The 17839-nt window shown below is 39.6% G+C and overlaps 1 protein-coding gene across 1 annotated transcript; it reads left to right on the top strand.

Annotated features, from left to right (window-relative positions):
- The first annotated feature begins 7775 nt into the window (after positions 1-7775).
- On the top strand, positions 7776-9084 carry LOC112620302 (60S ribosomal protein L3-like). The gene is given in 3 exon segments (XM_025378674.1): positions 7776-8183; positions 8331-8727; positions 8730-9084. Coding segments are annotated over 3 exon segments (1062 nt in total). The 5' UTR covers positions 7776-7799; the 3' UTR covers positions 9011-9084.
- Positions 9085-17839: the final 8755 nt, after the last annotated feature.

Here is a 17839-nt window from a genome sequence, read left to right as displayed (position 1 = left end):
ATCAATTGACATGTTGGCAAGTGTAAGTTTATGAACAGGGCTAAGTGGGGAAGGATAAGGGGAGAACTAAATGGAGGAATATTTATTCGCAGAAATAAATGCAGGAATCTGCTTGCATCAGAAAGAATTGCCTCTCACACACGTGGTTCCTTTCTCCTGAAAGAGCCGAGCCATGGATACAATTTTCCTTGCCCGGTACTATGTGACTCCATTGCCCTAACTCACCACAGATGATTGACCACAGATCACTGGGTGGAAAATTGATGTTCAAACCAAAACTGGCCATCTGCAACTAGATCAGGATTTTTTAAACTGCATTGAAAGTAATGGCAAAAACCGCAATCGCTTTTGCACCAGCCTAATATATTTGGCTAGTTTGTGGCTCATTAGTCAATTTAACAACATTTTTAAGTGAAATAGAATAAATTGAAATAGAATGGAACTGAACAGATGAAATGAATAGAGTACAATAGAATAAATCAGAATACATTGAACTAAAAAGGGTAAGTATTGTTTCAGGAACTGTTCATTCTAAGGTGTGAGTATATGTGTGAGTATGTGTGTGTGTCTATGTGTGGTGTGTGTGTGTCTTTGAGTGTTGAGTTCAATATAAAGTGGTTTCCTTTCTGTAGGCAAATTTGAAAACTATACAGTTAGATAGTGGGCTTATAAAATAATCTAGCATGAAAGCCATGTCTTATTAGAATATTTTTGCATGGGATAGTAACCAACTAACTAACCAATCAAACACACAAGCCGAAAACTTAAAGTAGAGGTACAAACTCTGGAGTATTGCAAAACCAGGATAAGCACCATGACAAGACAGAAAGCAGAAACTACAAACTAGTCAAAAGTTTGCTGTAGGAGCAGAGAGCAGCAGGGTGGAGGGCTGGTGATGGGCAGTGGCAGTAGAAATAGACAGAGATGGAAACAGAATAAGAGAAAAGCTAGTCACAGGAATGGTAGGATCCCAGAATGAGGCAATATTAGACACCCATTTATAAGGGCAAGGCAAGGTGAGCTGTTATGCTTACATTCAACAAATACTTATCCACTGCTTACTGTGTGCCAGGGACCTTTCTAAGAGCTGGCTATACTGCACTGAAGAAAATAAACACAAATCTATGGTTTCATGAAGTCTGCATTATAGAGGATTGTACTAAGAGTTATATTCTAACCTATACTTAAGTTCTTCCTGATTGTGCACATGTGTTAGTGAGTTATGGTGCTTCCTAAATGTGTTCCCCATCCTTTCAACACATCTTCGTTATTTTTATTTCTTGCAACATGAAATAAGCTAAACAATGTGGCCCAAATAAAAGTTAATAGCTGAGAGTTTTGCCTAGGGTCAGTTCTCAATGTAGAAAAGTCTTATTTTAGTGAATGTAAAACCAGAGCTTATCTCTTCTTGTGGATAATGCTAGGGCCAGAAAAGAAGAAAGAATTAAATTAAATATAGTAAAAGTGTCATCACTGTTTCTTCTTTAATCATTGCAGAATTAATTAATTTATTCATTTATGTTCCAATAATTGATTCTTTATAAGGAGCCAAGAATTACTTATTCATCAACATTTGCCTAACACTTTAAGCAATTCTCGAGGTATATCCCTTCCGTCTTTTTAAGAAATATTTAACATCAAGTATCTCTTGTGTTTTTAGTATATTTTACCTCTTTCTCTCCTTTGAATCCTTCCTATCCATACATCTCTCCAGTGTCCCCCATTTTACAAAAATAACAAACATTTACATCTCTCTCAAGCAACTATGATCATCTTTGCTTCCTATCACTGATTAATGTTTCGACAGAATCTCTCCATATACACTTGCTGTTCATTTCCTTATCTTCTCAGTCCTCAACCCTTTCTAATTGGACTTCTCCCTTCATCAAGTTCTCCTTATGGCCATTTTTCTAAATTCAATGAATTTTTTTTTTTCAATCTTTATCTTTCTTAATTTCTCAGCAGATGTTCAAACTTGTCAGAATGGTCTAAATTGTGCTACAGATTAAAAAAAAAAGCAACAAGCAAAAAACTTACAAAATCTCAGGCTCAGGACATAAGATATTTCTCTCTTGCTCAATTTGCCTGTCTATTGAGAAGTAGTGGGAGAACTTTCTCTTAATCACTCAAAGACTTAGACCATCTGAGCAGCCTTCATTTTGAACACTGGTGTCTTCATAGAGGGACAACTCTGGTAAACTCTACATAGGCAATTATAAATTCTTCCCAGAATCAACCCACATCATTTCTGCTCACAAGTCTTTTGCCAAAACTAAACACGTGGTCACACCTACCCACAGTGGGCCAGTAAGTAGATGTTTCCATGTTTCCGTAGGCAGAGAGCTGGAAAAAGGCGATAAGCTGGATGCAATTTCGACAGTGAAGTTCACTGATCATGCCTTGGAACTTACTCTCCCTTGGCATCTAAGAAACCACACTCTCTCAGTGCCTCCCCTCTCCCTGTGGCTGATCTTTTTCTGTCCTTGCAGCCTCACTCTCCTTCCTCTGCTCAGCTTGCCCTAGCACCTCATATCTTTCCCTGAGCAATCTCCTCCTTGTCACTGCTTCTATTACCCTCCATTCATTAACAATTTTAAATCCCTGTCCCAGTCTCTCTCTGAGCCCCAGAGGCAAATATCCAGCTCTGTTTCTTTCTACCTATGCATCTCAGTTTTAAATTGCACTTGTAAATTAGCCCCCAAATGTTTGCTACTTCAGGGAGTGTGGTACCATGAGCCACTCAATTTTGAAAGCCAAAATCCCAGTACCCATCCTTCTTTCTGCTCCTCTCTCCCCTCATATCTAATCTATCACCCCTTGCTGTCAGGTTTACCTCCTAAGTAGATCTCACCTGTATTCCTCTTTCCATGTGCACTGACGCTGCCCTACTCCAAACTACCCACATTCCTTACCTGGAATACTACAGTAACCCAACTGTCCTCTCCGTATCCATATTGGTGTTCAATAAATCATTTCTTACATTGAAAATAGTCCCCCCCCCCCAAAAAAAGTAAATGCAATGCTTCTGCTTTAAAATTCTTAAATAACTTTCCTTTGTTCTCAGGGTAAAGCTGAAATCCATATTTGGCCAATAAGCCCTTCTGTGGTCTCTTGAGTTTCTTCCTATCTCTCCATTCTCATCAAGCGTCTTTTTAATAATTTGCTCTGCTCCAGAGGACCTATTTTAGTTCTTGGAATTTTCTCAGCTTTCTTCCACTGAAGAAATGAAATGTTGTACCTCAAATGCTTTCCTCCCTCTTTACCTTTGGATTTTGCCCTTCCACAGAAAAGCTTTCTTTAGAGTGTCTATAAAAAGAGTTTAATTCCACAACAATTATTGGCTGGGCACAGTGGCTCACACCTATAATCCCAGCCTTTGGGAGGCCAAAGCGGGCAGATCACTTGAAGTCAGGAGTTCGAGAGCAGCCTGGCCTACATGGTGAAACCCCGTCTCTACTAAAAATACAAAAATTAGCTGGGCATGGTGGCAGGCACTTGTCATCCCAGCTACTGGGGAGGTTGAGGCAGGAGAATCACTTGAACCCAGGAGGCGGAGGTTGCAGTGAGCTGAGATCACGCCATTGCACTCCATCCTGGGCAACAAGAGTGAAGCTCCATCTCAAAAAAAAAAAAAAAAAAAAAAGTGAAGAAATCATGTTTGCTTTTCAGTTAAGTTCTAGGAGGCCAGGGCCTGTGTTTGTGTTTCTTCACCATTATTTTCCTAGCTGCAAGCATGGTGTCTGGGATACAGTAAATGTTTGCTGAACATAGCCTGCATGCATGACTGAATGGCAAATACTAGATTCCTTTTGTATATCAGATTTTAGTGGAAACAAAATTTATATCATTGTTTAAAATTTCTCCAAAAAAATGATAATATGGTCCTATCAAAGAAATTGATGAAGAATTTTTTTTAGAAATATATGAGAGTTTTGCTAAAATGTACTTGTTAGTGGTATTTTAAGTGATAAGCTCACTAATAAAAGAAGCACAGTTTCTCATCTTTTTCCAATTATATTTTACAGATTTTCTTCTTACACAATACCTAGGGTAATGACACACATCCAGATGTGTGTGGCCATTGCTGAAAAAGAGCAATTAACTGGAAAACTGTGACAGTGATTTCCCACTTTCCATTTCAGAAAAAAGTATGAATTACTAAAGTCAGGGCTTAAAGTCATAGAGTCCACATTAAATAAATACACGCCTGAAGATTTCACTAGCTTTCTGGGAAATGAAATTAACTAGTCTCAGGCAAAAGAGATTGAGGTAATGTGTCACCCTAAATTCTAAGTTCGTGTTCTTAAGAGGTCATCCTAAGGACTGATGTTGCCAGTAAGAAGGACATAGTTTATCTTAATTACATATATTAGCTTTTTAAAGTTACTAAGGTTTCTCTAGAGGAGTTTTAAATGCTGCCCAACAAATATATGTTATTCTTACTTTCAGGCATCCTAGAATTGAGTAATCAATTTCCCTTTAAAGGAATGGGCACTGGCAATTTTACATTGTTAAGATCAAAATCTACGTTTAAAGACCAGATGTAACAAATCAAGCTTTTTATAATAAACATGACGAAAGTACTTTCAGTATATGTAAGAAAAGACAAAATATCAAATATGTTTAAGACTAAAACCAAAGATACTATTCATATTAATTATTCTATGCAACTAAATTATTTTAAACTTTTCATATCATTTTAAAGCACTAACTTCTTGAAGATACCTAATTAGTGAATTTTGTTCTTATTATAAGAAACTTATTTTATGTAGGGGCAAATATCTATTTTATACCTACAAAACAGGTATTATCTAAATCTATAAAAGAGATTTTCTCCTATTCCACTCAATTTTGCAGGAGATTAATAATATACTAATTATCTAGACAGTGGCCTGCTGGTCAATTTGTAATGATGCCAGAGCCATTTATAGATACACATGAAGGAGATTAAGGGGACACTAGGATACAATGTGAAGAGAGATTCTTATCTTTGAAAGGTTACTTAGAATTTCTTAAGTTTAAGAGTACCTTTAGGCCGGGCGCGGTGGCTCAAGCCTGTAATCCCAGCACTTTGGGAGGCCGAGACGGGCAGATCACGAGGTCAGGAGATCGAGACCATCCTGGCTAACACGGTGAAACCCCGTCTCTACTAAAAAAATACAAAAAACTAGCCGGGCGAGGTGGCGGGCACCTGTAGTCCCAGCTACTCGGGAGGCTGAGGCAGGAGAATGGCGTAAACCCAGGAGGCGGAGCTTGCAGTGAGCTGAGATCCAGCCACTGCACTCCAGCCTGGGCCACAGAGCGAGACTCTGTCTCAAAAAAAAAAACAAAAACAAAGAGTACCTTTATTTTGTAATTTCATGTAATACATATTTATTCATACGTGGAGGAGAAAAAAAGAATACCTTCCACTTGCCCATCACAAGGATTATGGCTGACACTCCTATAATAAAAGACGAATTAGCAGGAGCCTTCAGAAATGAAGACCTAAAGACCCAGAGAAAAACAGGTATTTTTTTGTGCTAGGGTTTGATGAAGAACATACAGTGGTGTACAGATATGGTTGAACAAAAAGGCCTGTTTGTTCAGATTCTTCTTGACCTCTCTGTATAGCATCTCCTTCCTCCTAAGTCTGGGAAAGAACCCCTCTGGAATGAAGGTCTTAAGACCTACTTTCAGGCCAGGTAGGTCCAAGAATTTGTTCATGACTATGTTGACACAGAAAAGCAGGAGAAGGTGAGAAAGAAAGTGACCTTTCTAGGCTTTATGGTTTGCTTTAGGGAGAGGAATTCAAGCTTCTATGACCTACTTTGGGGAGAATGGAAAGAGGGTAAAAGGACAAGGAAGGTCAGGGAGGCATTGCTTCAGAGGCTCTCCCTTCAGTTTGAATTACTCAGCAGGCCAAGGCACCATACTCCAGAGTATCTTGTTCTAAGCCCTGACACATGCAACATACAACAATGTATGAAGCAGTACGACAAAATGGCACTCAAAGGAGTTAGATGAATCTTCTTAGTGGATGAACTGGGCTCTTGATCCAGTGTTCTTTCTACCATAGCATGATAATATTTAATATCAGGCTTCCTTCTGGAATCATCAATGTGCCAATACACTAGAAACCATGATACTGCATATTTTTAAATAAATGTTTTGTATAAGTGGTTAAAAGAAACCATTTAGTAAAAGGGGAAAAAAAGTGATTTCATAAAGTTTGTATGGATCAAAAATACTTTAGGGGAATGCTTTAGGATTCCAAAGAAGAAATTAAACTGAGAAAAGTCCCTTTTATTTTCACTGGTGGGTAGATGAAAGTAAAAGTTTTGAAACATAAAAGAGCTCTGGGACTCATTTGGATATACTTGTTTGTATTGCCAAAAGGTAAACCACATAATGCAGAAGAAGATTTCTGGCCAATTTAAGAGCCTTACAAGGATAGTTTGTGGCATTACCACACAATTTCTTTTTATATTAATGCTGCTGATACTGATTTGTCTGTTGATCTCTCTCCTGGAAGATTTTCCCAATATCACTGAGGCTGTAGAAGTATCAGAGAAATACTAATTTGAAAAGTGATTTCCAAATAATCTTTCTACACACAATCCCTTTTGGAGGGATTGGGGATGGGGAATTGACAGATCACTGCATTAACATAAGAAGAGTTGTGCCATTTTTAAACAATTAAAAACTGTAGAGTATATGACTATTGCTCACATAAAAGTCAGAAACATCTACACTAATGCTGTCATGGAATTGTTGCAGGAGAAGGACAGTGAGAGCCTTCTCAGAATAATGAATGACCCATTGAGTAACAGGGTGGTTCCTCTCTGTGTTGACATCCATCCTTCTTCTCCCAACTGAGCAGTGGTCCCATGACTTTGACTCAGATTGTCCTAGAAAGAAAACTCCTCTTATGTAAGTAAACAGAACTAATCAATCATTAGAAACTGGTGACTTTCATTAACATTGTATTTCCATGTCCCTAAATGTTAAGGAGGCATTCATAGACTAGCCTAAGAACCTAACTACTATTTTAAAAATTGTCTCTCTGGGAAATTTCCTTCTTCTCCCCCCAAAAATGATTCACACACAGAGTTGATAAGAATTTTTAAAAGCATATATGATTTAAGTCATAAAATAATGTGAATAGTAACAGTAAAGTTTGAGTGCTTTGAACATCTAGGCAGTATTTCAGTTCAAGTGTTTGTGAAATTTTTCTGTGTTACTATAGATAAAAAACAAAAACAGAAATGGAAACGGGAATCCAGGAACCTGGATTCATACTCTTTCACTTCCTACGCTATGTGACCTTGCCCCAGGATAATCTGAGTCACTTTCCTCAGCTGGAAAAGGGTATAATTTGTGTTCCATCACATCTCATGGTTGTAAGGCAGTACAGAGCAATTAAAGAGCATGGACTTCAAAATGAGACAAACATGGATTTAGATTTTACCTCCACCACTTACCAAGTCATTGAATTTATCTCAATCTCAGTTTCTTATCCTTCTGAATTTGGAGGAGGATTCCAAATAATATGTGCCTAGTAACTGCTGAGCTAATAAATACTTGCAATGATTATAAGAGATGTGGATGTTGCTTGAAAACTGGTGTTAGTTAGCTAATATAACAGTCTAAGTAACATACTGTTGAATATAAGAATATGTGCAACCATTATGCAGTTTAGATCACAACTTGAAACCATAGTGTATACTGAACTTGATGCTTGCTAACATAACCGTCTAAGTAACATACTGTTGAATATAAGAATATGTGCAGCTCTACCGGCGGGATTTGATGGCGTGATGTCTCACAGAAAGTTCTCCGCTCCCAGACATGGGTCCCTCAGCTTCCTGCCTCAGAAGCGCAGCAGCAGGCATCGCGGGAAGGTTAAGAGCTTCCCTAAGGATGACCTGTCTAAGCCGGTCCACCTCACAGCCTTCCTGGGATACAAGGCTGGCATGACCCACATCGTGCGGGAAGTCGACAGGCCAGGATCTAAGGTGAACAAGAAGGAGGTGGTGGAGGCTGTGACTATTGTGGAGACGCCACCCATGGTGGTTGTGGGCATTGTGGGCTACGTGGAAACCCCTCGAGGCCTCCGGACCTTCAAGACTGTCTTCGCGGAGCACATCAGTGATGAATGCAAGAGGTGTTTCTATAAGAACTGGCATAAATCTAAGAAGAAGGCCTTTACCTAGTACTGCAAGAAATGGCGGGATGAGGATGGCAAGAAGCAGCTGGAGAAGGACTTCAGCAGCATGAAGAAGTACTGCCAAGTCATCCGTGTCATTGCCCACACCCAGATGCGCCTGCTTCCTCTGCACCAGAAGAAGGCCCACCTGATGGAGATCCAGGTGAATGGAGGCACCGTGGCCGAGAAGCTGGACTGGGCCCGCGAGAGGCTCGGGCAGCAGGTACCTGTGAACCAAGTGTTTGGGCAGGATGAGATGATCGACGTCATCGGGGTGACCAAGGGCAAAGGCTACAAAGGGGTCACCAGTCGTTGGCACACCAAGAAGCTGCCCTGCAAGACCCACCGAGGCCTGCACAAGGTGGCCTGTATTGGGGCGTGGCATCCTGCTCGTGTGGCCTTCTCTGTGGCACGTGTTGGGCAAAAAGGCTACCATCACTGCACTGAGATCAATAAGAAGATCTATAAGATTGGCCAGGGCTACCTTATCAAGGACGGCAAGCTGATCAAGAACAATGCCTCCACTGACTATGATCTGCCTGAAAGAGCATCAACCCTCTGGGTGGCTTTGTCCACTATGGTGAAGTGACCAATGACTTTGTCATGCTGAAAGGCTGTGTGGTGGGAACCAAGAAGCGGGTGCTCACCCTCCGCAAGTCCTTGCTGGTGCAGACGAAGCGGCGGGCTCTGGAGAAGATTGACCTTAAGTTCATTGACACCACCTCCAGGTTTGGCCATGGCCGCTTCCAGACCATGGAAGAGAAGAAAGCATTCATGGGACCACTCAAGAAAGACCGAATTGCAAAGGAAGAAGGAGCTTAATGCCAGGAGCAGATTTTGCAGCTGGTGGGGTCTCAATAAAAGTTATTTTCCACTGGAAAAAAAAAAAAAAAAAAAAGAATATGTGCAACCATTATGCAAGTTAGATCACAACTTGAAACCATAGTGTATACTGAACTTGATGCTTGCTGATTATCTATCTTTCTGACTAGAATGACTAAATACAGGCTATGTAAAATTAGGAGCTTTGTCTATCTTGATAATTATTTTATTCCCAGTCTCTAAAACAGTGCCTGACACACAGTCAGCCCTTGATAATAGCCTAATACTGATGTAGAATCTATGTGTCAGGCATCTCATTTTCATAACAACCCTGTGATCTAGGTACTATTTATTATTAGCCCCTATTTACAGGTAAGAAAACGGTGACATGGACCAATCTCACAGGCAATAAAAGGCAGAGGCAAGATTTGCACCCTGTCTGGTTCCAGAGTCAATTCTCAAATGCCGCACTTTACTAGAGATAAATATTTGTCGAATAAATGAATTAGTTTCCACCTTCATCCACAATTGTTTGGTGATATCTGAACCATAATAACATTAAGGATACAGTATTAATTAAATCATTTTATGAAAAAGGATAGCCATTTTCTTTCATCTTCATACAAAGTTATCCAGAAAACTTCTTGGAGAAATAAAGGGAAAACGGTTCTATTTTCTGAGCACACTGAAGGCCAGATTACACAGAGCAGTGAGGCATAAAAGAGTTGTCCACTGTGTCTTAGTAGGCTTTGGGTAAAATGATTTGCAGTCTTCTTTACCTTAATTTAACCTCATAGAGTACATTTATTTTCCTGCAAACTGTAGAGGGAGGACACATGTTCAATGGAGAAGTCTGGCAGTCGGGGCTCTCCCTCCCCATTAACAGACCCTAAGGAAGCTGCTAGAGCTAATGCTTATTGTAGGAAGTAAAATTTTCATTTCCTATGTCACATTCTGGTTGCTTACCTTTGTATTTTTTATCTTCTCTACTCATCTAAGTATTTTCTAGGCTTGATATTATTTACCTTCAAAGTAAGCTCATGTCAGAGAAAAGCTGTAAAATAGCTTATATAACCTTGCAGAACACAAACTTCCTAAGCCTCAATTTCCTAATAATACTTTGTCCTTTCCAAGTATAGGTTTGTTGTACATCAGTATGAAATAATGCATCAAGAATTATAAATTGCTATACAAATGTGAAAAATATCATTACTCTTCTTACAGGGCTAAGGAGGTTAAATGGCACAGTGGTTAAATGCTGGAGCACTGACATAGCACGGCCTCATTCCAACCGGCCCATCACTCACGTGATCTGTGTCCTTAGTGTGCCTCAGTTCCCTCATCTCAAAAGAACTGGTAATAATAAAACCTATCATCGGGATTTTGCAAGGATTAAGAGAGTTGACACATGTAAAGTCCCCACAGCAGTGTCTGGCAGGTGATAACAATGTCTTCAAAAATATCAGCTATTATTATTTCTAAAAATTGGACCACATTACTGGAATATAAACATATGTGAAGTTTTCTTTCCTTCCTAGTAAATCTTTATATTCTGAAAACACTTTTAGGTCTATTTCTCCACTGTTTTGCCTTCTTCATTTTTCCGTGAATATGAATGTATTTTATATTTATGAATAATTGCTACTAGCCCCAATTCTGCATATTCAGGAAGGATCTTAAAAGCCTCAAGTACATAATAATTTGTCATTTTCTGAGGCCTATATCAGACTCCTGTGTTCTCTAACATCTCTACTCAGATGTTCAAGTTAGAGTGAACTAATAAGTTTACATCTCAGTCCAGTTGTTTGTTCTCTACTGTTCATTGCATAAGTAGTCATCCTTATTCAAGTTTATTAGAGCTTCCCATTATCTTTTATGTACTTTTTCAGGGATAGATGGTTGGACTTCATGAGGAATTTGTATTTATAAATTTCATTATTCTACAATGTCTTGAAATCTATTATTAGTGAATGTGAGTCGTCTATCCAAAAGGTAGCAACATTCTTTAGTTCTGGATCTGTTTCCAAATATTTTTAGTAATGTTTATCCAGATGTTCATTGGAAAAATTAACTACATTATTATAAAATTAACTTCTTCCTCAAAATTATGGCTTCCTCTCTGCTGTACCTAATAAATGAACATTACCATTGATCCCAATGTCTTACTCCACATGCAAAATTTTCCAAGTTTTCTTGATTCTGCCTCCACAGTATCTCTAGCATTTATTCTTCACTTTCTAGTTTTTCCTCTTTATTAGTTTGGGCTCTTGCCTTTTCATATGTGCACTGTTGCAAGTAGCCACCTAAGTGGGCTGCTTGCCTCCAGTATCTTACACATGATCATATCACCTCCTTACTCAAAATCTTTGAAAGCTTCCTTCTGCCTAGAGTGTAACCAAAGTATAACACCATAGCATCCAGTGCCCTTCGCAACTGAGTCATGCATCCTTTTCTAACTTACCTATCCCAATGCCTCCACATACCCTCCACTTCAGTCATAGGGGACCCTTTACAGTACGTTTGCATTAATGCATACATCTTTGCCTTAACTCAATTTGTTCTTTCTGCTTCTTTTGTCCATCTTTATTGATCTTTCATAAACTTTATCCATCCTTTAAAGAAAATCTGACACTTCCTTCCTTCTTGAGGAATACATCCCTCAGTCTTCTATGTTGCCGTGGAATAATGTAGTCAATACCACACTGTTTTAAAGTTACTATCAAAATATTATGTATCATGGGAAAATGTTTATTGCCTCTTGTCACTGAATCCCTAGAAAACAGTGTCTTAAGGCGAAACTAACCTACTGGCACTTTATTGACGACTACAGTGCCAAGGAAGCAAGAGTAAAAGAGAAAGTGAAATGAGGTAGGAAAAGAGTGAACCAAATACTAGGTGATTTTTCACTAATACAGTGGTTCCACATGGAGCCATTGTATCTCAGACCAGGCCCTCTGGGAAAAAAAGATGAGTGATTTCTTCTATTTACTCTTCCTTTCTCTCTTTCATTAGTCAAAGTTCACCCACAGGGCATTAACTCTCATAAAACCAAAGTGCATTGCCAAGCCCCTTTGGGCAGTCAGTGGACAAACCTAGGCCCCCATAGGTCCTGTTAGATTGGACCTAGGTGCTGGAAATGAGTTCTAATGGCTCATCTCATCTTAGAGGAGGCAGAAACAACTGATGCTTTTTGGAAATGAGGTGATTGCTGTGATGACCTTTATGGCAATAGGAAAAGAGTACATGTAGGTAGACAGGCGATGCCAAGGAAATCTAGGTGATGGGAACATACACACTGGGTCCAGTATACTTCTCTTTGTGCCCTGACACATAGTTAGGTTAATGTCTAAGTGTTTACTGTATGTGGAATACAATGGTCATCAATTTCACTATTTTAAAATGTGATTTGAGGCAAAGCCAGATTACTTACATTTTACTAGGTAGTACAATCAAGGGAAAGTAGCATACATTGGGTACGACTAAGTGCCAGGCACTGTACGGAAGCCCTTTATCTTCTTTGGATGAATCTTTTAGTCTAATACTCCCAATATCCTATAAAACAGGCACTTTTGACATCTTCATTTTAAAGGTGAAGAAAGCAACAGAGTTGTTTGTCCAAAGTCAAACATCTAGTAAGTTGCAGAGTCAAGACTCTGGCCCAGGTAGCCTAACTCCAGAGATTCCCCAAATATCCCCTCATAGCCGTGTGAAACTCTGTTTTAAAGAAGAGAGTCAGATCTAAACTTGGAGATGAGGATAGCTTGCATTATTCTTTACTTGGCAAATACAGAATCATTCTTGCAACCTCCTCCACAAAGCCTGGGACAACACAGAACTGCATAACCACTCTCCAATCCATTGTTGTGTGAACCCACTTTGCTATTTGTAGTCATAAGAATTCATCACTACAGAGTTCACCTGCTTTTTAAATTCACAGACTAAATTGATCAACACTATTTCTTCAGAAATCAAAAGATTTTGAGTGCCTGTGGAGTGACTTGCCACTGAAGTCACAATTGGCTATTTACTACTTGCTAAGGACTGTGCAATGTGCTCAGCTCCTGGGTTTCTGTTCTGATAATGAATTACTATAGTGATCAGGTGTTTATTTCCCTTTCTGCAGAAAGGATGACTATTGAGCTCCCACATGGGCGTCTGTCTTGCCTGGAGTGAAAGATGTGTGAAGTTTATTTCAGTGTTCACTAAGTGTTTAATCAGCCAAGGAATCTGATTGCTGTCATGTCTTAGTGTAGCTCTCCAGGAAAAGCATACTTAATCTCAAAAACATCAACTAGAAGAAGCCACTTGGTTTACCTGGAACCTGATTGTGACATTGTTTGATTTACAAAATGTACCTCTCTCAGCATTCTTAGTGAATTTCAAATTTCCACCTCCTAACTTGCATAGCAAAAATTCTACCAAACCACTGAGTCTTATTCTTGCCCTTTACATTTGTAAAATGATTTTGTGTATGCACGAAATACAAAAATATTGCAGGTGGATTCAAAGAAGTTGTATTTGATAGATACTCGTTCATTGATGAGACAAAGCAAGATAGTAAAAGATTGAATATAACCCCTGATTATCAAATGGCTGCAGGAATTTAAGACCTCTTGCACTCTTCTTAGCTTTACTTAAAAGATAGCTATAGAATGATAAGTTGAGAAAGTACAGAGTTGTCATTAAAAAATTTGATGTTGAAGCCACGTCTTATGTGTTCCTCGGAACTACTGATTAAATGTTGATTCAGACAGATGCAGGTTAGAATCCAGGCTCGAACACACACTGGTAGGTTGGGGCAAATTTCCAATCTCGTTAAGCCTCATTTGACTCATCCGTAAAGTATAAATAATAAAACACCTACTTCGTAAGTCTTGTGAAACTTGGATGACTAATATTACACTTAAAAAGCACTTAGCATGTCAGACTCTTAGTTACTTGCAAATTATCACACCAGAAGATAGCAGAGATTGCTTGGAAATACACACTGACTGATTTTTATGACTACTATCCCTGTTTTTTCCTCTCTTAACAGATGTTCAGTACAAGGAATAAAACAAAGAACTGAAAGTGTACCAAATATAAATAAAGACTTTTTAAAAAACCACTAGGTTCTTACTGAGAATAAAAAGATTTTAAATCACTAATATAGAAATGGTTGTGGAAGTGCTGAAAATGCAAGGAATCTCTGCAGTAGAAAGACGTGAGACTCAGGCCCCAGAAAACCTGAACGACTGGATAGGGAGGAAAAAAAGGAAACAAGAGTTGGTTAAGAAGAAAAATAAGGAAATCAAGAGAGTTTCTGAACATTCTTAGGCAGAGTGGCATGAAGGATTCTAATAGAAGAGAGATTTTTCAAAAAAGTTTCCTTCATCTATTTTAATAAGTATTGAGTGTGTAGTGTATGCAAAGCTCTGGAAAAACACAATGATAAAACATGTTCTCCGTCTTTAAGAGAATTTCAATGCCATAACAAGGTTATGGTTCAAGTTTGTGCACACAAAGGGGAACACAGAGGAGGGAGCCTCTCAGTCTGCTTGGCCAAGGGAGAGTAGACAGGGCAGCCTTAAGAAAGCAGGTAACAGGTGGGTGTGAACAAGAAAGAAGAGTGGTAGTTGACTGGGCAGCACGAAGGAAAGGGTATTCAAAGACAAGGGGCTTGAAATAGCCTCGCATGCTCAGGGAACTGCAAGTCTGGAGTTGAGTTGAAGCATACAATGAGAATCAAAGAGCGGGTGGTAGTTCTTCCTTTTGGGGCCTGTGCACTGTCTGTGAGCTCTGTTCAGAAAGTTCACTTGGCCCTACTTCAAGTGTCCTATTCCAGTCATTCAAGCCTCAGTTTAGATGTCATGTGTGTAGAAAATCTCCTTAGACCGTACAACTGAACTGAGCTCCTCACTCTCTGCTCAGCAAATAACCCTATTTTCAGCCCTGAGCAGCATATATGTGTGATGTGTGATATATGTGTGTTTGTGTGTGCATGTGTGTGTATTATTTAATTTTCCTATTGGCTTATCTGTTTATTCGTCTACTATATTTCCCCAGTAGTTTCTTAGGAGCAGAAACCCTAGCTTGCTCACCATAGCATCCCCACTGTCTAGAATACTACCGGCCATAAAGTAGACACTCAATAAATATTTGCTGACTGAGTGAAGTAGGTTGGACAGATAGGGGAAACCTGTGCATGGGTGATTGTAGAGATTCAAAGTTTAATGCTCATGTAAGGCTCCTTGTTAAAATACAAGAAGGGACAGGATATAAAGGGATTTGTAGATTGTGATGAGGACTGTCTGTTTTCTCTAGGTGGAGAGAAACCACTGATGATTAAGTAGGAAAATAATATAATTTCCTGGTAGAAGGTCATTCTCACGATTATGTAGATGAAGCATTAAAGAAAAATGAGACTACTTTGAAATTCACTGAAGTGACTAAACCAGAACATCTTCAGTGAGGAAGGAGAAGAGGTGACTGATAAAAACAATTTTTAATAGTAAGGGCCTAAGGATAAGAAGAGACCTGAGGCAGAGAGGTGGTGGGAGCAGGTGGGGCGTGGGAACAGATTGGGTTGACTCTCTGGTTTATGACTCCTGCATAATATAAGTACTTAAAAGTTGAGTTTTCTAAATGCCAAAGGAGCAGATAGTGCAAAGTGAAAGGGTAAGTGGGAGCGGGGGCGGGGGGAGAAGAAAGAAAACAGAGGGATAGTTGTGGCAACCAAGACATCATCAGCGACATTCCAGAACAGAGGTGGGGGTAGGTTTCATGAGCTTCCAACAATAATGAAAAGTGGTGGCTGTTGGTGTCTGCTTCTCTTCACCTTCACCTCCATCCTGTATAACAAAGGGACTTGGACAGACAGACATATGTGTACACTAAGGTGCACAGAACGAAGCTCGGTCCACTCCCCTCCCAGAAACCTTTCCCTGGCCACCACTCAAGCCAGAGAAGTATGAATACCACCAGTAACAAGACGCACCTTGAGAGACAGCCCAAGGAATTTCCCCTGAACAAGCATTGGAAGCAAGACTGGAGTACATTGGAAAGAGAATTTCACAGACTTGGGTTCCTAAAGAAGGGGATATCATGGGTTCTGGGTGTTCAACCCTCATGGCCTTTCAGATTCCTTGACTAGTGTGAAGAAGTAGAGCTAGAGGAAAGCTATAACCCTGAGTCCAGAGCAGAAACCACTTCTGCCTGGGTCTAAAGGCAGGACTGATTGCAGGAGAAACTCTAGTAATTATATTCTGTCATCTTGAAACCCCACAGTAAGGAAAGTAAGAACTCTTACTCTCCAGAAGTCCCAATCAATTCTGATTACTTCTCATTAGCTCTAAGTGGTCACAAAACAACCTCGTTGTGGGCACCAATTACCATGGTCAGAAGGAATGTTATGCACTATTTGACTTAATGTGGTTATATGCAGTAGCCTGGGGGAAGGGTATGCAGCCCCTGGTCTGAAAAGGGAGGAGGGGTAGATCCCCAGGGAGGTAAGGAGAAAGGATACTGAGGGGCAATGACTCTTACATGTGCACTACAGGTAGAAATGAAGCCAGAGTGCAGAGTGTTCTGGAGGGAATATCTGAAGTAGCACATGTAAGGCCATAACAGAAAGGGAAAATACAATTAAAGCAAGGAAACAGGGGCAAGGTATGATGATAGCCTTGCCAGATAGGGGCAACCTGTGCATATGTGAATGCAGAGGAGAGATTCAAAGTTTAATGTGTGTGTAAGGCTTCTTTGTTAAAACGCAGATTCAGACTCAGCAAGTCTGGTGGGGTTGAGGCGGGGCTTGAAATTCTGCATGTCTAACAAGCCCCTAGGTGATGCTGCTGGTTCATGACCCTCCCTTTGAGAAGCAAGAATATAGAGAATTAGACAGCAGAGAAAGAATGAGATTGGAGACGTGCCCCCACCAAAAAAAAAAAAAAAAAAATAGAGATGAGATGAAACTAATGATGCCTAGACAGTGCTCCTCTTTGGTCCGCATGTGATAAGCCCTTTCCCCAGCAGAGAAGCACAAGGCAAGATTGAGGAATAATGCAGGGACATTCCAATGTTCTTTTAAGAATCCTAGAATATTCTGAACAAGCTTTTGTCTAGCATGGGCATGGAGCAGGATCCTAAGCCCACAACTTTCTTGTCCTTCCCATGCTGACAGAGCCCCTGAAGTGTCCATGTGACAGCTATGCCCATGCCCAGGCTACATGGCATAGAACTTGGATAAGTACCTGGAAGTTGCTCTGCCATAACAGTCTTAGAGAGGACGTAACTTCCGTGTGTGTGTGTGTGTGTGTGTGTGTGTGTTGGATTAGTTCAACAGTCTACCAGACAACCACAGGGTTTCAGTCACATTGTTAGTGGTTCCCTCATGACTTATTTTTTAATCAGTTGTATGCATAATGAAACTGAGTGAATTAGGGCTTCACACTGTCTTCTTTCTATAAATCAGAAATCTGAAAACCATGTAAATTTGCCAAGTAATGAGGTGTCAGCCCCTCAGAGTAACAATACTAAAAAAGTACCTCATTAAAATGAGGAAGCAATCATTAGTAAAAATTTATTTTTGCAGTCCTTGACCTGAAACAAAAATTATGTCACATTTTCCATAGATACTGACATCAGCAATGACTTTTCTGAAACCTTAAGTGGAGCACTGTCATGACAAACGTTTTCAATAAAACTTTTTAATTGAAATTTCAAAATACTTTTAAAAACACATTCAACATCCCTAGTGCCTCAATTTACTGTTGGAAAATAACATGTTTTTATAAGTATAGGTTGTATATCCTAAAATTTTTTTTACTTAATACATTATTCTATAGAGAGTTA

This window comes from Theropithecus gelada, chromosome 3 (assembly GCF_003255815.1).
Source record: "Theropithecus gelada isolate Dixy chromosome 3, Tgel_1.0, whole genome shotgun sequence".
Taxonomy (NCBI): Eukaryota; Metazoa; Chordata; class Mammalia; order Primates; family Cercopithecidae; genus Theropithecus; species Theropithecus gelada.
Note: the sequence above shows the minus strand (reverse complement) of the source record. Positions and strands in the feature narration are given on the sequence as shown.